This window comes from Microchirus variegatus (genome assembly GCF_963457635.1).
Source record: "Microchirus variegatus genome assembly, chromosome: 8".
NCBI classification, from domain to species: Eukaryota; Metazoa; Chordata; class Actinopteri; order Pleuronectiformes; family Soleidae; genus Microchirus; species Microchirus variegatus.
The window spans coordinates 24640816-24662375 of NC_139809.1; the positions used below are offsets into that span (position 1 = coordinate 24640816).

Sequence of the window (21560 nt, forward strand, 5' to 3'; positions counted from 1 at the left end):
CCTGTTTGTCGGCTCTCCCATTCTCCAGGAAACAGGAAAACAACATGGTTCTCTCCCCTCAGATCTAAGCATCCCTACGTTAACTCCCTGTTGGGCTTTATTTGGATTCTAATTCATTTCATATGTGGTGTGTATGTGGTGCTCAACTCAACTCCCTTAGTCCATGTCAGAATGATGGATTCCTGAAGGCCTTTTCATCGTACTGTACGTCTTTTCCAGACTTATAATAGGACATTTAAAAATAAGAAAATTCTGTGTGATTCTTTCTGGGGCAGACACTACAACAAATACATTTGAAAATTCATAGATGACATTAATAATTATGGTTATGGTTTAAGAGCTTCTCCATACTGGTGTATTAATCATTACAGAAAGATTAAAAGATATATATTTCATAATTACCAATGCTGTTTATAGGGCAGCTTTGACATAAACCTTACACTGGATAGTGGTTTAATACATTTGTTAAGCACTGTACATAATAAAACAACTAACATACAAATAATAAATTACCTTATATGGTACGACCCTCATCCCATGTCCTTTCTGCATTATCCATTCTTATAATATCAATTTTGACCAAACAAATTCCCTGTAAAATAATCATTTTCTTCCTGGCATGTGTCCTGATCCACACTCCTGTCCAGTGAGTGGCAGTAATGAGCATTTCAAGTAACAATAAGCCTAGCAGAATAAGAAGAAGAGCAATAATATTGACATGACCTAAGGTAAGTTGAGGATACACACGTACATTTAGCTTTCATTAAACAGACTTTCTCCAGCTGTAAGAACGACCCTGTCATTTTACATGAAAGTGTAAAAGTGTATTCATGAACCATGTTTCATTTACATGAAGTAAGACAAGACATGCGAGGAATATGCTACTGTGTTTTGTTAGCTTCCGGATAGCGTTGCATCTGTAATGTGACACAGGAAGTCAGGATATTGGTGTTAGAGGGTGTTTTTATTATTATTTAAACGTGGAATATTGTCGGATTCTGTGTGAAGTACTGTATAAGTGTAAGTAAGTGGGTGATAACGCTGTTATAGACATGAGCTGGTTTAAAATGCAGGGGAAACGTGAGCACTGCTAAACAAACAAATCATTAACATGTTAGCAACTCAGTCTAAGGTCCAATATTTGACTTTGTCCGCTGGCGTGTGTCTAACATATGATGTTGTTCCCTGTCACCCACTAATGTTTGAAAAGCTACATGTGACCTAGTGTGAAGAACTCTTTTGGGACATTTAACATCTTGTTCTTCCTATTAAAATGACATTCTTTACTTCTTGCAGTGGATATTCCTCCACAGAAAAAAAGACTTGGCTTTAAAGACACCATAAATCCCCACAAACAGTCAAAATCAATAATGAGCAGGGCTGAAATTTCGAAATATGGCCTACTGCAATTTTCACATTGCAGGAGGCACACTATTTCTTCAAGCCAAAATGTGTCAGATTACCATTTAAGATTAAATATTGTCCTGATCTATACACGTCATATTCTACAGACTAAAGAAAACATCTTTGTTTTTCACAGATCTGCACAAATATCACACAGTTATCATTTTACTGTGAGTGTTTACCAATGAAAATGAGAATAATTATGTAAAAATAACCATTCCCTCAGATTGCAATGAGATAATTATATAATATAATTCAGCTCTAATAACAAATGAAAAAATTCATCAATCTAAGTATCAAGTGATGAGAAAGAAAATAGAGAATTACTCCATTAATTAATTTCTCTAAAAAAGCAACAAAAAAGAAAAGGAGGAAGAGATTATTTAAGAAAGAAGCTTCAGAAAAAAATGCATAATAGTTATCAGTCTAAATATATGCATATTTATTTTGGCTCTGTATCTTGATGGATTAAATTCCTAATTCTATGATTTAATTTTGGCTATTTTTTTGATTTGTTTAATGCTACTGCTTATCTGATTATTCAGCATCTATTACACTGACCTAATCTGTTTATGTCCATCTTTTCAGGCACGTTTACCTAATGCTTTAAGACCTGAAAAGTGCTCTTTCAAAATGGATGCTGTCGTTGGCCGCCTAAATGTTTTCCACAGTGAGGACGGAGGATTTCCTGTGACACTCAGCCTCCTTCTCATGTTTCTGTGTCTTCTCTACTGGTGAGTAAATACCAACACTGCTCCTCTGTTTAGGATGTAGTGTGTGACTGTAGAGGAAATTAAATCATCTTCTAGTAAAAAAAAGCAACAACTGCATTTCAATATTTTCATGAGTTTCCAAGACATCAAGACAAAGTTGTACTCTGTCTTCCAGGTATTCAGTTTACCCGTTTTCAGTTCTCTCTCGCTGTGGCATCAAACATCCAAAGACAGTGCCTTTCTTTGGCAACCTATTCATGTTTCGCGAGGTAAGACATCGATGGAACTTCGATGCATTAGGACATCCCACCCTACTACATTGTATTGTAAATGTATTACAATATTAAGTATTGTTTTTTTTCACACTCATGGCCACCTGACCCAGACAATAATAAAACATCATAGAATGTCAGAAGTGTATTTCTTTACACACATTTCTTTACAGGCAGCACAGCTATGGAATTAACAAAGGCAAACAGAAACAGCCCATTATGAAGACTTTAAATGCAGACTATTTTATCTCAGTGAGTTACACCTTCATCATCACTTTCATTCTAGTATTTCAAGTTTTGGATTTAAGGTCAGAAAATTTTTAATTTGAAGGAGTTGGAATAAAACCAGGTTTCTGACAAGTAAACAAGCCATTTCCTGCTCTGCTATGATAAGTGTTTTTTTTATTATTATTTAACATTGTTTTTTTTCAGGGTTTCTTTGGCCCGATATCTGATCTTATAAGGACTCATGGCAGGGTTTGTGGGTAAATATATATTTTTAAATGTTCTTTATCTACATGGATTAATGAATTTAAAGTTTGGACATTTGAATATTCCATATTGTGAAATGAGATATTTGTTAAATTCAAACAGTGACATACAGTACTTTGCGAAAGTTTCAGGCACCACCAGCTCTGTTGTTTTTCTCTCTGTCAAATTCTGTGATCATGTGAATTTGGAATGATTCGACTTAAAGCTGGTCTTGTATATTAGCGAGCTGTCAATGAGTTTAACTCATGCAACATGTGAATGTAATGCTCAAGCATGTCTTGAATAAACCTGGCGTAATAGATTTACAGCAGATATTTCTTTAAATTAAATAGCAGGACAAACACAGGAATTAATTAAGGTTTCACTCCAGTATTAAAAGAGCTGTGTTATTGTTTAAGTGTAAGAGTAGATCATGCTAAATACTTGACACCTGTAAAGGATGGGTTTTTTTTCAGAATTTTTTTATAACAAAACAAAAAACTATACAAATTTTCTGGATGTGTTCCAGTAAAGTGAAATAGAAATAATGATCCTATTGTCATTATAGCATTGCTAAAACAACAAATCTGACTTCTGCACAGTACTGTACATGAGTAACATTAATGATTATTTGCATTGAAAGAGACTCTTTGCTGTTGATAGGTACTATTTGGGCCGCAGACCAGTGGTGGTGATAGCCGACCCTGACATGCTTCAACAAGTGATGGTCAGAGACTTTAGCAGTTTCACAAACAGAATGGTGAGGACAAAAGCACACACGCATGCACGCATATACACACACACATCATGTAGTTTCTCACAACTCAAACACGCTCATTGCTGTTTTTATAACAAACATGTTTTTTTTCCCTGTTCCCATTCTGTCCTTTTGATAAAGGCTTTTCGCTTTGCCAGCAAACCCATCTCCGACTGTCTCCTCATGCTGAGAAATGAACACTGGAAAAGAGTGCGGAGCATCCTGACCCCGTCCTTCAGTGCTGCCAAGATGAAAGAGGTGAGATGAGAGTGCTTGGACTGTTTGGGTACTTGAGATTTGTGACTAATACTTGAGGGTTTTTTTGTACATTTCCCACTTAGTGAGAAGTTGGAAAAAAATTACTATTTTGTGAACAGGTTGGTTTTGAGGGGTATATTTATGATCATTATTTTTTTTGTAGATGGTTCCACTCATTAACACAGCCACCGATGCCCTAATGAACAACCTGAATGTATGCGCGGAGTCTGGAGAGGCCTTTGACATCCACAAGTGACTACATGAAATTTAACTAAAATAAGACAAATGCCGTCTTTTTGGTGTCTTCTTTCTGTCACGTCTCAATTTTATTTGCTTCTGTTTCGCAGATATTTCGGCTGCTTCACCATGGATGTTATTGCCAGTGTGGCATTTGGAACTCAATTGGACTCTCAGAAAAACCAAGACGATCCATTTGTCCGCCACGCTCAGATGTTCTTTTCTTTCTCTTTCTTCAGGCCGATGTTGCTGTTTTTCAGTCAGTTCAGGTCTATTTATATAACTTAAGTATTACAGGAGAGATATTTATGCATGAATACAATGAAGAAAAAAAACAGTGACATTATGAAGAAGACGAGAAACTAGAGTTTACAGATTCAAAATGTTCTATCGCAGAAGTTTTTCCTACATAATTCATGACTGGATGATACATTTCAAAATAAATTGTGGTTTTTGTTAACATGCAAACACATTTTATTCTGTGTACTCTGTATAGGACTAAATGTTGTGTAAACAGATCCATACAAGGTTTACTTTAAGTAACACTAACAAATGGGTTTTCTGTGTACAGTGGCTTTTCCTCACATCATGGCTCCACTGGCGGGACTCCTCCCCAATAAAAGACGAGACCAGATGAATCATTTCTTTATCAAAACTATTCAGCAAATCATCAAGCAGAGGGAGGAACAGCCTCCTGAACAGGTGTGATTTGTTATCCCAGTTTCAAAAGACCTTGAGACAATTTTTTTTGAATTTTGATGATATCCCAGATTTCCTCTTCAATAATTCAAACATGTTAACCTCTATGACTGTCTGGGTGTTTAATGGCAGTTGTGTTCAATAGCTTCTGAAGTTTCTCTCGTCTTCTTGTTTTTTTTAATGAATTAAATTATTTGTATACATTTATTTTATTGCTTACAGAGACGCAGAGACTTCCTTCAGCTGATGCTGGATGCTCGCACCAGCAAAGAGACGGTGTCTTTAGAACATTTCGATACACTGAACCACACCGATGACCTCAGTCACAGGAACCAGCAAGCACAGCCATCGGCCTCAGATCAGAGCAGTTCTCACGCACAGGGGCCGCACACCAGAGTGCCTCAGAGAAAGATGATAACCGAGGATGAGATTGTGGGTCAGGCTTTAGTCTTTCTCCTGGCAGGCTATGAAACCAGCAGCAACACGCTGGCTTTCACCTGCTACCTCCTGGCTCTGCACCCTGAATGTCAACACAGACTACAGGAAGAAGTGGACAAGTTTTTTACTAAATATGCAAGTATTAACTAGCTGGTTGTTCTGATCATGTTTGCTTAATCTAGTTATGAAAAAACATCACAGTTGTGGTTTTATCTTGTGCGACCTGTTGTAGGAGTCACCAGATTACGCAAATGTTCAGGAGCTGAAGTATCTGGACATGGTTATATGCGAGGCATTGCGCCTCTACCCTCCTGGATTCAGGTAAAGGAAGTAGCCAAATATAAAATATGATATAAGGATATATTAGGTCCATTGAACATGCTGGATCTTTTTTTCAAATTGCATTTTGTCCCTCATAAGGTTTGCTCGAGAAATCGACCATGACTGTGAGGTGAAAGGCCAGTTCCTCCCTAAAGGAGCGACGCTGGAGATCCCTGCAGGTTTTCTCCATCATGACCCAGAGCATTGGCCAGAACCTGAAAGGTTCATCCCTGAGAGGTAATAAACATTGCATTTTCAGTTTCCTGTGTCTAATAGACATCTGTGTTCACTGACTAATTAAACCTGGATTAACACTCCAAGTCTCGTGCAATAGTCGCAATATCCATCCATCTTCTACCGCTTAAACTTCCACATGTTGGTTGCAGGGGGCTGTGTGCCAATCTCAGCTGACATAGGGCGATAGGCAGGATCACACCCTGGACAGATCCCCAGTCCATCACAGGGTCACACATAGAGACAAACAACCATCCACTCTCAAACCGGCAGTCAATTTAGAATGTCCAATTTGCCTAATCACCAATTCTGCATGTTTTTGGACTGTGGAAGGAAACCAGAGAACCCTGAGAAAACCCACGCACACAACGGGGAGAACATGTAAACTCCATGCAGATAGGCCCTTGTTCCAGAGCTCACCACGACACCAACCATGTGGCCCAGATGCTGCAATTATGCTCAGCTAAATGTTATCCACACAACAGCTTTTGAAAAGTCAGCAGCATAAAAGCATCAAAAGTCTGAAACTTTTAAAAATAAACAGTTTCCTGTTAGATTCAAATCATTGACAGATGAGTTCACACACAACACTTTGACGGTTCCACACACAGGAAAACGTCCTACGCAGTGATTCATTTTATGTCAAGACAGATGCAAGCAACAGTAACACAGTCCTTGGAGCTGTCCTTTCAGAAAGGAATTGTGTTAGCCTTCAAATCTACATAGTTGTACATAGTCCATTGTGTTACATGGGATTCTCTGTTAGACAAAATCATCCAAACCTTGGCTTTTCTGCACAAACCATTGTTGTGTCTTCTCTGTCTGTCTCTAAGAACACCAGAGTGCTTTCTGGCAGATATTTTGTTCACTCCACCAGTTTTCTATATTTGGATTCCCAACACATTATTGGGTCCTATGAATGCTGCAAAAGAGCAAAGATAACTCTGTGTTACAAATATTTGGTAGACTCAGTTAATGTTTTGACTTGTTTAACTCTATGAACTGTGTTTCTGTGTGCGTTTTCAGCTGTGTGTGTAATTTAAGTTATTGCTCCTCAGATTCACACCAGAGGCCAAGGCCAGCCGACATCCATTTGTGTATCTGCCGTTTGGGGCCGGTCCCCGAAACTGTGTGGGGATGAGACTCGCTCAGCTGGAGATCAAAATGGCATCAGTTTGTCTGTTTCACAAATACAACATTGTGGCCTGCACTAAGACGAAGGTGAGTTTGACTGGTTAAACACCAAAGACAATAATGTTTTAATTATCAAAAAAAAAGCTAACCCCAACTAAAATCATATGATCTAAGCAGGTAGGTTTACTATAACTCCAGAGATCCAAGAATTATTTCTAACACTTGAGTGCTGTGGAGTTGGGGTGAATGGAGGATGAATGGATGATTTTCCTGGGTATGGTAACATTTAAACTCAGTGCACTGCCATGCAGACCAGACACTAATCATAAAGTAACAGTTAGTAACTCACTCACCTTAGTAAAAGTGTCCACTTGAGCCAACAAACATCAATGGTCATCCCCAGGAATATGTTTTTCTCCAGTTTCCCCACAGTAAGTAAATGGCTCCAATTTTAAGAAATAGCTTAACTTGTAACACAACTTGAATAAATGAGTTGATCCACAATGAAAACCTTAAATGTCAATATATATTATTTGGTTAAAACCAACCAACTTAGTGGTGGCAGCATGTTCTTCAAACAAAACTACCTGGCTGCTGCTTCTTCTTCTTTCAGCTTTCTGGCAGGCTAGATGCCTTAAGGACTTAATGCTGCCTCCCTCAGGTTAACTCTGGGATTACATATTGATTTCTTTCTTAAGTACGGCAATCCAAGATGCAGCGCTGCGGGAAAAATTTACTCTAATACTGCCTTATCCACTCCATGATCCATAAATGCAACTAAATACCTGGTGGTAATTGTTTGAATCCTCAAATGTATTCTTTCAACAGACAGAGTATGAACACGGCTGAACACAGGTAACCTCTCTTCACAGAAACAATGTTTCACATTTGGCTTTTCTTTTCTTTTCTCTGTGCAGGTTCCTCTTGAGCTGAAGTCAGGAAGCACTCTGGGGCCGAAAGAAGGCATCTTTGTGAAAATCACCAGGAGAGACGTGGAGGCAAATTAAATTCACATCCAGATGATTTAAAAACTCACTTTGTAGGGATTAGTTTTAAATGTGTGAGCAGTTTTCACAATCACAAATACTTGAAACTTATAGAGTTCAAAAATATAAGCTAGACTTTGGTTGTTGTGCTCATCTAGTGGCTTGTCACGTCATGATAAATGGGACGTGCAAAGGGTGTCGGGTTCCTTCTAAGTCCTGACTGATGGTCTCATCAGTTATCATGGTGATGAATAAAGAGAGAAAGTGAAAAAACAAAGAGGAGAGAAGTGAACAAAGCAGTACTGTGATCTACTGTCAGCCTGTAACTATAGTGCATAGCAATCCTAGATAATGTGCAGCTGGTATTAAGAACAGTCCAAAACACTACTGTGAAAATTACCATTTTTATACTGATTTACAGTGTGATTAAAAAAAAAAAAAAATGATTTTCCCGTTTTCAAATATTATGATGATTTATGATGGTACATTCATGTTTCTGTGAAACAATGTGTGATTCAGTGGCTAAAATAATCAAAGTTTACTAAAACAAGCTGATGTGCTACCCTTAAATTATAATTTGTTTTAATGCCGTACTGTTACAATAAACATGAAATAATAACATGCGTACACAAGCCATAACATTTGAAAAATTGTTTATTATATAACCTGATATTCTTGTCTGAACAAAATAGACACCAGCAACCGTGGAAAAGTATTAAGTGTAAGTTTGTGTACATTGATTGTTGCCAAACTTAGATTCTGTCTTGTATTTTATACAAACCATGACTTTTTTGCTTTCTCCTACTTTCTGACAAAAGAAATATCGATATCAGCTTCTAGATTTAACTTTACGGGTTTGGGGGGAGGGATCGTTAATTCTGCTTTTAATTCCGCTTGCCAAAGTAAAAAGCATCCCATAATCGTGTTTTCCCCTGACTCAAGGAAAGGAAACATCCGCAATTAGGATTTAGGAGTAGTTGATAACATACTCTGGATAAATCTGATGTTTTTCAAAGATAACAAAGATGCTGGGGTTGCGTTCGCAGTTCACACAACTATCGTACAAGTTTCCGCTGGTTCCTTTTGGAGGGGGTCTGACAAAGCTGCTCGTTCCCTTGCAGTACTCTCCCACCAAGACCAGAGCCACAAACATGATCTTGTTCAGGTTTCCTTTGGTGACGGCATAGTTGTCTGAGTAGGACGAATCTCTGGCAAAGTAGCTCCCTAACAAATGAAGACATGTTATTGTTAGCACAGTCAACGGGGACATTTGAGACAAAGCTTTTTGGTTTTGAAAGCCTTTGGTGAATCCAAAAAGTCCATTATGTCCTACATTTCCTCCTATTAATTTTTCCTTGATGGAATATGCCAACTTGGTTAAGGAAATGTGAAAAACACTTCCTAAAAGACAAACTTGGTGAGTTGGAATTTAAACTGCACTGACACTAGACGACTGACATCGATGACATAGTTCTGCTGTGATAAAACTAGTTTACACAAAGAATCAAATACAACACCACAGTTCATACCATTGTCTTTTCTCCTGTCTTAAAGCCATGATCCGAGTCTCATGTTAGCTCATAATCTTTTGTGGACAATACGAAAGGAAGGAAGATACTAAAAGGAAGCAATCAAGCTCTTCTCCTAAGCATTTCAAGAATTACGAATTAAGAATTTACGTAACACTTTCTATGAATACCACATCAATTGTGCATTATGAGCGCATTCATAGTGAATTATAATGCTCACATAAACACACATAACTGAGCTGACTGATGGGGCTTATAATACATTCTGACTACCCCACTATACACACACCTCAACAATCAACTGCTATAAGGACTCATAGGATGCTATAATACTCTATGAATGATCATAAGTTATCAATGTATGCTTTAAGTAAAGTGAAGTTCATATGGATTCATCTATAATGCAGCATACCTCATCATAATGTTTCATTGTTGGTGTTAAATAAAGTGTAACACGTTTGCATGCATTTAAAAGAATATATGCTGCATCATAAGTCATTATGTCAGATAGCAAAATATAGAGAATTACATTAAGATTTGTCTGCTTTAGGAATATAACATTAAAGTGGACATATTATACCCTATTTCTCCAAGTTAACTAGTTCCCTGGTGTCTTCATGAACATGTCTGTGACAAGCTTTGGTCAAAACACCATGAAGCATCACAGCAGTTCAATCACGCTGCCAAAAACAGCCCTGTTCAGAATGCTCTGTTTAGTAGTATCTCTTTTAAAAAAATTAAAATGACATTTTTAAAAAAAAAAAATCAGCAACAGAGGCTACTGGGAGCTAACACCAGTTAGTTTGTTTTACAGACAAAGCAGAGCTCTGCGAGACAACAATTCCAGGAATTTAGCACATTGAAGTCCCAGTGAGCGCAGAAGTCAACATTGTGTGTTTTATCTCCTGTACTTAGACTGAGGAGGACCACAAAAACATGAGTGAGTCATTTTTTTCACATTTGGCTGACTGATAGGACCTCCAGAGTCCAAAATATAAGGATTTAAATGATTAAAAAGTTTTGCATAATATGTCCCCTTTAAGAAATATTGCGACTCCTGCCATTTGAAGACAGGCCGTTGTGTGAGTTTGATAAAATTTCAATGAATTGTTCTAATGCAGCTGCTTTACTGTACCTTTGCCATAGGCCACACCGTGGACACCACACATCCTCCAGTCAAAGTTTTGCTCACAGATGGCACCAACCAGGGACTCGTCTGTCCCATGGAATAAATACTGCTGATCCACAAGTTTTCCTTTATTTCGCCCTGTCATCTGCTCCCTCTGCCTGAATTTGCACCAAAAATTATATTTTACACACTGCATTCATTACGAGTAAATGAGTAAAGGGAGGGGTGGGAATTACCATTGAAAGACTTTCCACAGTGAGGGGTTCTGAATCCTCTGGATGCTGGTAACTTTTCTCTGAGGCATAGTGTTCTTAAATAACTTCTCAATCATCCCATAGTCCTTTGCAGATTTGGAGAGAAGAACAAGCTGTAAAACAAGAGTAGATTACAGATTAACAAGGTCATAAATTCAAAATTCAATGATGAAACCGAACAGAACAGTTACCTTGTATCCAAGCTCAGGCAGCGCAGTCTTGTCCCAGTAGGGTGGGACAGCGTCAGCCTGGGAGGAAGTGGAGCTGTGTAATGATGCACTACAGAGAGAGGGCATGTGCAGTAAGAACTGTGGGACTGGTGCCGTCACATGAGGCACAGAGATGTCCAAAACAGCATTTTCGGAGAATTTAAAATATAAAATCATTGAATAAATGATGGGCCACACGGTTGGTGTAGTGGTTAGCACTCTTGCCTTTGCAGCAAGGGCCTTTCTGCATGGAGTTTGCATGTTCTCCCCGTGTGTGCATGGGTTTTCTCTGGGTTCTCCAGCTTCCTCCCACAGTCCAAAAATATGAAGATTTGGGGATTAGGTGAATTGGTCACTCTAAATTGACCGTAGGTGTGAGAGTGTGAGTAAATGGTTGTTTGTCTCTATATGTGTCTCTGCGATGGACAGGCGAACTGTCCAGGGTGTACACCGCCTATCGCCCTATGTCAGCTGAGAGAGGCACAGCACCCTCCGGTGCAGGATAAAGCGGTGGATGTATGGATGTATGGATGTATGGATGAATGGATGAATAAATGATAATACCTGTCCAGCTTCATCTTCACATCTTGCTCGGACACAAAGCGAGGCCTTCGTCGGATCTCTCTCTTGGTTTTGTATTTCAGGTTCTCTTGATACATCGGGGGTGTCCCTGGCCCACCGTTGAAGTGGAGGACATACTGCTGGTTGCCAGCACTGAAAGGTATCGGTGCATCTCTGTTGGCCAAGTACGTGTTCTCCAGAGTTTCAGAAGTGATGGATGCTGCTGTGTCTACTTGCCCCTAAAGACATGAACAAACAGAGGGAAATCAGGAGAAGTTGGCACTATTTCAACTTGACCAGATTGTATTAATTGCATTATTTTTTATCATGGACAGCTCAATGTAGCAGTTAACTTAACCCTTAAAATTAAAATAGGATATAACAAGACTTTTTATTCCTTTTGTTACATTTTTCAAAATGTTTTATTTTCAAGTAGAAAGTCAAGGTCCATGAAGGTACCATATATGGTTCCTTGCCCATCTGTAGTACAAAGAAAATCCATAGAGCAAAACCACACAAATAAAGTGAAAGGGACATATTTTAGAGCATTATAGAACAGTTTTTTCTAGATCGTGGTCCTCAATGACCGGGGGGCCACTTGATGAGTAGGAGGCCGGTTATGTGGGGAAAGAAGTTGATTTTTTTTTAGAAAAGGTTGGAAATAATATTTATCATAATAATTACAAAATAAAAGTTTTTGTTTTTATGTGGGACGATGAATAGTTCACAATGTAATCGTATTTATGATTCAAAATGAATCTATTTATATAGAGAAAACACGCATAAATAACTCATTCTAACTTTATATTGAGTAGAACTGTACCAACTCGCAAGTTGGTGGGGATTATGGGTACGGCAGGATTGTTATGGGAATGAAAACTTTAAATTTTAGACAATATTGACAGAAAATGGTATGCTAAAAGGAAAATTGGATGATCATCGCATCAATGGTATCTTGCCAGTAGTACTGAAGAAATAAACAGGCATCGATTGATCAGCACCCAAGTATCGTGATACAATTGAAACCGTCCCAGCCCTGAACGCAACACGGCTGTCTGTGTACAAAACGACTGACCTGTCCAAACTCCTGCCATTTACCAACTTCATCCTTCCAGTACCAAAGCCACTGAGTTGTAAGAATAAAGTAAGGAGGCTTTGATACGGCAGAGGCAGTGGACAGTCGACGGACTGGAGATCCTTCATACTTCATCGTCGTGAAGTCGACTGAATCCAAAGCAGCTGGTAAGGAGCTGAAAGCAATGTAGATACTGTCAACTTTCTAATTATCTCAAGCAGATTTATCTTTATTTGTATTTTCAAATATTAATTTAATGTTAGTAGTATAATTATGAACGAAAAGAACATTTTGTCTTTGTTGCACCTTTGAAGCCGAAGGAAACTGAAAATCCCTGTGGTGACTGATGGTTGAGTCGTACAGTGTGTGCCATTTGCAGGGTCACAGTAGGCCTTCTCAATATCCTCCATATTGGGCAAATCCTTCCAGGTCACGCCATCAATGTCCAAAACCTGCCAACTGTACGGCAAGTTCCGGTGGACACGAACACACTTGTCTGGGGAAAACAACAAATTCAAGTGCACTGGTGAAAACAGTTCATACAGAATGACACCATTACTTACTTATGTGAACGGTCACTTCTGGCATTGTTACCTTTGAAGCTGCAGTTTCCGCGAATGAAGAAGAGACAGATTTCATTCCTGTCAGCATCAGTCATGGGTTTAGATGGAGCTGCAGACCTGGTGGGGGATCCAGGGTCACTGCTCGAGGGCTGCTGAACGGGAACTCTCACCTTTAACGGTGTTGCTGCGGAATATTACAGTACATAAAATGTCACTCTTTTACAGTGATGGACTGAGAAAATGAGTTAAAAAAACTGAGTAAAAAGATTTCCTTACGAGGAACAAAAGGTGCCGATTGAGCCATGATGATGCATTTATTCCTGTAGATCTCAGGAAGGTTGTTAATATTCTCGTGACTTAAGCCGCGGAACATCCTCCCTCCTGGAGCATCGATGTTATGAGTTCTCTTACACGAAGCACCAAACTTACAGTCACCCAGGAGAAAGTGCTGGCAGACGTGGAGCTTGTTGCAGGTGTTGCTGAACTTGCAGGTGCCATGCTCACCGTTGCCTTTATTGTAATGCGGGCATATCTACACAGGTATGTAGAGGTGGACGACCATTGAGACAGAAATACATTACAGTTAACAACAGTGGAGGATTGTGAATGTCCACCTCTTTCTTAATCCGCTGCTGTTAAAACTTACCTCAGGAAGCAGAAAGGGATCATTCTGCAGCAAAAGCCGGAAGAGCTGTTTTTCTGTTAAATCTTGAAGACCATGTCTTTTTAAAAGCTGTGCGTTGTGTGCAGCAGCCACAGAATGGGGATTTTTACACTTGATTCTAAAAAAGAAAATAAACACAATAAGATATTAGGTAAGGACTACACCAATACTGTAGAGTGAATATAGCTTCTATAGATATATAAGATATTTATAATGATGTAACATACACTATGTTAACTTTTCAATAAATTACCTGGATACCATCTTGCTGACAACAGTGGCCTTATCATTTTAATAGGGATGTCCCGATGTCACTTTTTTGTGTCTGATCCCGATTCCGATATCAAAAACTCGAATATCTACCAATAACGATATATAATTCCGATGAATTGTGAACTATGAAACTGTTAACAACACATTTGTGCTGAGTCATTTCAGAGACATAATTCTCAAACTGTGTAAGAAATATTGTTCTCCCAAAAAGAAGAAATAAACAGCCCAAAGATGACTCAGCTGAAATGGTTTTGCTGACTTGTATTGACATTTTTACACTCTGTGCATAGTGAAGCATGTGATATATAGGATTTTCGGATATTACATTTCTATCCGTCCGATTGTATCCAGTAATTTTGACTGGTATCGGACCGATTCACATCCCTATATTTCATCAAATAAATATACACAAATAGTATACAAATTAAATTCTGCTGTTGTCTGTTGATAAACACTTGTCTCTGACTGTAATAGCATCAAAAAGTACTAAACAAACATAAAAACATAGGCCTAAACAAAGTTGAAACCACCCAGAATAGTTCATTTTAAGTTAAGATACACCAAGGACCTTTATTCTGGTTTATCTTATTGTTTTTTTCTGCTCTATTCTGAATAGTTATCATGCCGTGTGAGCCACTCACTGAAAAACCAGTTCCAACTTGTATGAAGGCCCTGATAACAGGACACACCTGTTTATGTTTTCATGAGCATGAACATGTTTGTTCACTTAATTAATACAAAGACGGAATAACTTTACTTCACAATTTTGTCTAGTATATAATTATATATCTGACATGATTTGTGGTCACATGACATGGAAGATATTGGAAGTAAGATTACAGCATTTATCAGAGGCACAGAGGGATGGTGTCCCCTCACTGCTTGTCATTTAAACACCTTCTTAATTTTAGGTCATGTTGACTCCCCCTGGGCTAACTAGCAAAGCAACTGCTAAAACACAAATGTTTTTGATCAATATCGTAAGGTTTTATCACCAACATTTCCTCGCCCTTAGCGATAACTGACTGGAAGTTAAGAAGCTGGCGTATATTTTAGCAAAAGCTGTAAGTGACACCAGCAGTTGTGACATCACCCACAAGAATCTGAACTCAATATTCACAATTTGGCTGGCACCATTGCTGAGAGTTTGCAACCAGAGGTTCACAGATATCACCTGCAACCAGGCACCTACTGAACAATACCAGCTGTCTATCATTCTGGTGTCCACTCATATGATGAGGAAGATGCTTTATCATATTTTCCTCCGAATGGGAACATAATCGAGAAAACTGCAATTGATAAAGACCTGAAACTAGTGAGCGAGACCATTAATTATGTTCAGTAACGTTGTAGTATTTTCCCATAAATCTACAATCAAATGAACTTCTTTTAACAGCATCCCCCTAATGGCTATTCAATATATTCTTACTTCCTGGTTGGGTTAAACCTGCAAACCAAAAGACAACGTCCACTTTCTATAATATATTCCTAAGAGACCATATATTGGCTCCTATTGTTATCCTTAAGATTATTATTATATCTGTGGCTTTCTGGTCATTTTTGAAGGGGTGAGCATGCATAAAAACTACTGAAACTTGGCATGGAGGTCGGGTCTGGCAAAAATGCGATGTTGGCATAGGTCCCGAACTCGTGCGCCGCTCAAGGGCTCTATAGCACCAAATTAAGAGCATTTTGAGGCTGATTCTATCACATGTACTTGTTTTTGTGATGGAATGGATTTTTTTTTATTTTTTTTACCTTGTTTATTGTTTATTCTGTGTATTAATTGTGTAACTCGTGTTATGTGTTTTTGTGTGATCTTAGCCAGGTCTCACTTGGAAAATAAGTTTCTAATGTCAGTGGAATTTACTTGATTAGGAATATGGTGAACTCAGAGCTCTTATTGTTAGAACAAGTCAACGTGGCTGCCCTGCTGGAGTTTTATTTTGGCTTCAATTCATGGGAAGTTGTTTTGAAGTCAGTGAGTCACAACACGACATGGACGCTACTGAAAACAACACTTCCCTGTTGAAAATGGAATGTACAGATGGAACTAACTATATCAATAACAATATCTGTGACATGCTGTAAACCACACTAATTATAAACATTGTTTGATGAAATAACAATGCTAAAGCCTGGCACGGCAGCACAACTCTTACCCGAAAGTGCAGTCGCCGCAGACAAAGAACTTGCACAGGTGTAAGGCCTCACACTGAGGACACTCTCCGGGTTTCTTCTGACAGATCCGCAGACTGGTTTTAGCCACCACCAGACTGTCAGAGCGGACATTCAGACCCCGGGTCGCCGCCTGCTTCCCCGGCCTGATGGCTGTTTTACTGTCGTCCACAAGGACGCTCCGCAGTAGATCTTGGTCCGCACTCGCAGGGAAATGTCGGGCGACCAATTTCTGGAGATGACCGGCGTCCAAACAGCCCTGGTTTTCGCACAGGGTTTTAGTGATAAATGCAGAGATGGATGAAGTCATCCTGACATACGTTTAGTCCATTGAACTGAGAGCGACCTGACCGAGAGCTGCTCTGCTCTGCTCTGTTCTCAGTTTCAGAGAAACGAAACTGAAAGTTAAAAAAAAACTTCTCTTTGTGAATACTGTGACTTCTTTAATGCTGGCACACAAATAAATCTGTTATGTCACAATACGAGAACATTATATGATTTAATTTGATTATGATTTTAATTTTATTTTTTGAATCATGTTAAATTATTCTATACCTTAAATCTAGTTTTATTTCAAAGTGTTACATTCATAAATGTTTTCACACATACACGCTTAAACAATCTAAATTCGCCAGAAAATTAGACTTATTTAAGAGGGAAAAAACACAGAAAAGACTGACACATCCAAAAGTCATCCAGACTATGAATGTTCCCAAAATCACTATTTTCAAGAGAGTAAATATAATGACGCTGGAAAATAAATGCAACTTGTTCTTTATAGTTTTGTTTATGTGACCAGCTATTACGGAGGCCCGGTGTGGTCATGGTGGGAAATACAGGGTGTTATGCCGAGTTCTGTGTATCTGTCAAGAATGACGTGCCTCTGACGGGAGCGCGCACAGCTGTCACTCGAGAACCTAGTGCTTTTTTTAATGATTAATGATACGTTATCCCGAGAACGGTGATTGCACCCAAGCGCCACTATTTCATCCCAAATACATGCAAAATAAAACAAAATGGGGCCCATGTCAATTTTACCATCATTTGCATCCCACTTTTATTTATTTAAACGTATTAAATTAACTCTGTACGAAAGAAGACGTTCATATATACCATGAGCTTCACTATTTCATCCCTAATACAAAATAATATACAATTTCTTTTTTACATACAAAGTTGAACGCAAAAACTATTGCGAGGGAATATCCGACACAAAAGCAGGGACCTGAAGGCAACACTTTCCCATAGCAACCACTGCAGGAGTTGTGTTTGCCGTAGCAACCATGGAGATTCCGTCGATTGAAGAGGAAAATGGCACGAATTTGGCAGAAAAAGATGAAAAAGAACTTCTGTACAAACGCGTCAAGGACTTAAAGTAATAACAGAACACCATCATCCATGAAGTTTGTCCTCCTGAAGTTCCTTTTATGACGCTGCCTGTTTTAAGCAGCATGCTAATGCTTTAGCTTCAAACTCTTTCTTCATGTGATTGGATTTGTTGTGATTCACCTTCTGTCCAGGTGTTCCATTGCAGCCCTCCAGGCTGAGAATGACATGTTTGAACGTTTCATCAGTCGACTGGATCCTCACGAGCTGGTGTCTCAGACTGCTGCTGCTGGTGGTGGTGGTGGTGGTGAGGGCCCGGGGCCAGCAGGAGCCTCCCAGCAGGAGAGTGGGGTCAGTGACAGTATTTAGATTCTGCACACATGGATATAGAACTGTCTGTGTTGGAAATGCAACCCTTAACACTTTTCTCATACTATTAACATTTTGATACTTGCTTTTACTGAGTACCAATACTAAGCATTACATGTGCTAAATAATAAATTATTAATTATTCATTAAATGCAAATTAAATCCAGCAGGGATCACAGACTCTCACATATACACTAGACAACAAAAGATGTTTTTGGCCTACTATCAAGTGTCAACTGTGGCCTCTAAGGCATTGGTCTCAAACTCGTGGCCCCTAACTTTTTTTTTTTTTTTTTTAATTTAAATTAATGGATTAATTTTGCGTCAAAGATACATTTACTAATTGTGAACTAAATATTGTTGCATATTGAAATAAAAACACCTGTCCAACTTCATTCCTAAAGTACTCTAAAATAACCATAGGGCTGTCCATAATAATAGATAAAAGACAGAGCAAATATTAAATAAAAGCTCAGGCGAGTAAAATGCATATAAACATTTTATAAAATAAATGAAAAGACATACAACAATAGAAAATACTACCACAAATGTTATGCCATTGTTACTCTACCACGATCACTAACACGTTAGACATGTCAAAATGGCTGCTGTGTGAAGGCCCCATTTGTAATGAACACATTCAGTGTTATGTTCTGTCAGTGGAACAGGAGGCACATAAGTCAGTGTAGGTTTATGTTATTATTTACTTTTACACCAGATCTTACCTATATATTCACCCCAGACAAATGCACACAAAACTGAACACTCGTATGAGCACAAGTGGCTTGTGTAAGACCGATACTGATATCCATATTGGTGCATCCATACTGTGCATCCATACTGTGAATGATAGTGTTTACGTCTATGTCATATAAGGGCTTAGGATGGAGGCGGAGGTCCCGGCCATCTATATCAGATCAACTCCCGCAGCTGATCATTGAACAGAAGCTCTATGTGGCACAGAGAGAAGTAACGGAGACACAACAAGACCACGAAAATCTCAACCAGAGATACGAGAGAATCCAGGACAACTACATGGTTTGGTTATAATGCACTCTTTACCGACTAAAGAAAAACAAACCAAACACAACACGCGGTAATTGCGGTTTATCTCTCCACTGTGATTCCTGTTTGTGATTTCCAGGTTTCCTTGAAAGAGTCAGAGGTGCGGCTGGCAGAGATCAGGAAGGCCAAGAAAGAGTTTGAACGCAGAACGCTCAAACAGACAAAGGACAACAGCCTGGAAATGAAAGAGCCAGAGATGCTGCTCCAGTACATCATAGACAAGTTTAAGGTGAAAATCTACCACAAAAATGCACTTTAACTCCAGCTCCTACACTAAATAGTTTGTAAAATTTGGTGTTGTTTTTGTCTTTTATAAGTTAATAAAACTCATAATATGATTGGCGTCATTGTAATTAAGAAGAGATTATACAAACGGACAAATAACACATATTTGTATACGCTACATGGAGTAACAATGGCTATCACTAACAGGTCACTCAGGTGGAGAAATTAAATCTGAAGAACCAGGCACTGAAGATACAGGAGAAGAAACTCCAGCAGCAGCTTCAACGCCAAAAAGAAATGGGAAAAGCTGACTATGAGGTATCAGCGATTCTGCTCTGTGATATGCTTTTTGCTACAATAGTTAGTAAACTGAATATGTACAAAGTTATAATATTTACTGCTACTGTTTTTCCTTGTTAACAAACAAGTGCCGTGTGTTGTGCTCCAGGCAATCTTCCCAGAGTACAGCGAGCAGAGGACTGACAAAAACCTGGATGAACTTCAAGTGAACAGCTTGAAAGTACAGCGCGTCCTCACTTCACACAAGGTGACACTTTACATACATTTGTTTGTAAACAGACACTGTTTCTAGTCGTCTTGGATTTAATTTTAAGGTTAATCTTTTTCATCTCACATTTGCGTGTGTGTGTGAACAGGACAAGCTGAAGAGTGTGACATCAGAGTCTACAGATTTGAGCAGTGACATCACCAACAGGAAGCAGATGCTGGCAAAAATTGAGGAGGAGATACAGCAGGCTGAGAAGGTTTGTTATTAGTTCCAAACATTTAACACAATAAAAGGCTAATGTGTTGGCACTGTTGTGGAAATTCTCTGTGCTGCTGGTGAAGAATGAAATAGAGACTTCGAAGATGAAGGAAGACCCAGAGCATGGCGAGACCTAAACATTTATACCTGAGGAACACCCCTTTCAGATCCCTTTGTCTGTTGTAGGGGTCTGCCCCTCCAGGCCGTGCTTTCACACCCATTTGTCTACTGCAGTCTAGACGTCCTAATTTGAATACACAAAAGGACCTGGTATCTTGTGTTAGGAAAGGCTCTAGCTCTGAGACAAAGAAATTGAATTGAACTGAACTAAAACGCGTACAAATATGTTTCCTGTCTCACTTCAGGAGCGTTTAAAGGCAGAAACCTTGAACCAACACCTGCACCGTCAGATGACAGACTATCAGGCTCCCGATGTGACTGAATATATGCACGTCAAAGACAGACACAAGAAGCTGCAGCAGAGAATTCATACGTGGCAAAGAAAGGTTGGGATTGCTGAGGTAAATCAAATTCTTTATTAATATCTTCATCTAAATACAGTAAACTCTCTTACCTCTATGAAATATGCAATCAAATTGGTAAGAGAAGTTTCCTTTTTGACATAAATCAGCCCAAAATGTGCCTCAGTTCAGCTGAGAGAAAGAAAACGCTGTTGTGTGAAAATATTCCAAACAACAGTCTCTCGCTCTTCTGCTTTTTTTTTTTTTTTTTTACAGATGACCTTGAAGAGCGGGAGCAAACTTTCTCTTACTCCTACTAACGGCACTGTAGCTCGAGCGAGGTCTGGGAACAACTACATACCAGTGAAGCTTCCATACATTACAGATCACAACACATACAGCAGAAAGGCAGAGTCAGAGGGCCTGTAAAGACATGAACCAGGAAGAAAAAAATTAATAAGTCTTATTTATAAGATTTATCATAACTATTGAATACTTTTTTGTGAAGTAAAACATGTCCCATGTTCTGTAATTATTGTATTAAATAATAAAAATCACTCACTGGCAACTTTAACCATACTCTACAGCAGGGTTTCTCACTCCTGGTCCTGGGGAGCCACTGCCCTGTATGTTTTAGATGTTTCCCTTCTCAAACACCTAAACACATGCAGGACAGTGGCTCCCCAGGACCAGGATTGAGAAACCCTGCTCTACCGCTTTCTAATGCAAATATACTCAACAAAAATATAAACGCACAATCTTAAAATGGTGAACAAAAATAGAATGTCATGACATTTGCTCAGATTCTTGATGGATTTGTTTATGGAATGATTTGTTTTGCTAAAACCTAGTAGTCCAGTGTCACTTGGCCACTCCTATTGACTACAATCTTAGATTGAGTATTTCAACATCAGTCATGGAGCATGGCAGAGTGGTGGTCAATATACGTGACCAGTACACAAGACACTCCTTATGGTCTGGTCATTAAA

The 21560-nt window shown here is 38.9% G+C and overlaps 3 protein-coding genes across 3 annotated transcripts; 2 read left to right on the forward strand and 1 right to left on the reverse strand.

The window, feature by feature from the left end:
- Positions 1–702: 702 nt before the first annotated feature.
- Positions 703–8196, forward strand: tbxas1 (thromboxane A synthase 1 (platelet)). Its single transcript, XM_083893220.1, is given in 15 exon segments — positions 703–728; positions 1993–2138; positions 2293–2386; positions 2822–2874; positions 3524–3620; positions 3759–3875; positions 4039–4127; positions 4223–4371; positions 4684–4814; positions 5034–5388; positions 5492–5570; positions 5670–5807; positions 6863–7025; positions 7856–7931; positions 7934–8196. Coding segments are annotated over 14 exon segments (1767 nt in total). The 5' UTR covers positions 703–728; positions 1993–2037; the 3' UTR covers positions 8059–8196.
- A 373-nt stretch (positions 8197–8569) lies between these two features.
- Positions 8570–16669, reverse strand: parp12a (poly (ADP-ribose) polymerase family, member 12a; the record flags this gene model as incomplete). Its single annotated transcript, XM_083894015.1, has 11 exons — positions 8570–9148; positions 10589–10740; positions 10819–10949; positions 11028–11115; positions 11610–11845; positions 12682–12856; positions 12988–13177; positions 13276–13428; positions 13521–13776; positions 13891–14026; positions 16344–16669. 11 exons carry the CDS (start codon positions 16667–16669, stop codon positions 8892–8894), a joined length of 2100 nt encoding a protein of 699 aa, XP_083750141.1. The 3' UTR covers positions 8570–8891.
- A 973-nt stretch (positions 16670–17642) lies between these two features.
- Positions 17643–21000, forward strand: cfap263 (cilia and flagella associated protein 263; the record flags this gene model as incomplete). The annotated part of the gene is made up of 9 exons (XM_083894292.1): positions 17643–17734; positions 17880–18036; positions 18931–19092; positions 19199–19348; positions 19552–19662; positions 19793–19891; positions 20001–20108; positions 20476–20631; positions 20848–21000. The coding sequence occupies 9 exons, from the start codon at positions 17643–17645 to the stop codon at positions 20998–21000; spliced, it is 1188 nt and encodes a 395-aa protein (XP_083750418.1).
- Between the last annotated feature and the right edge of the window lie 560 nt (positions 21001–21560).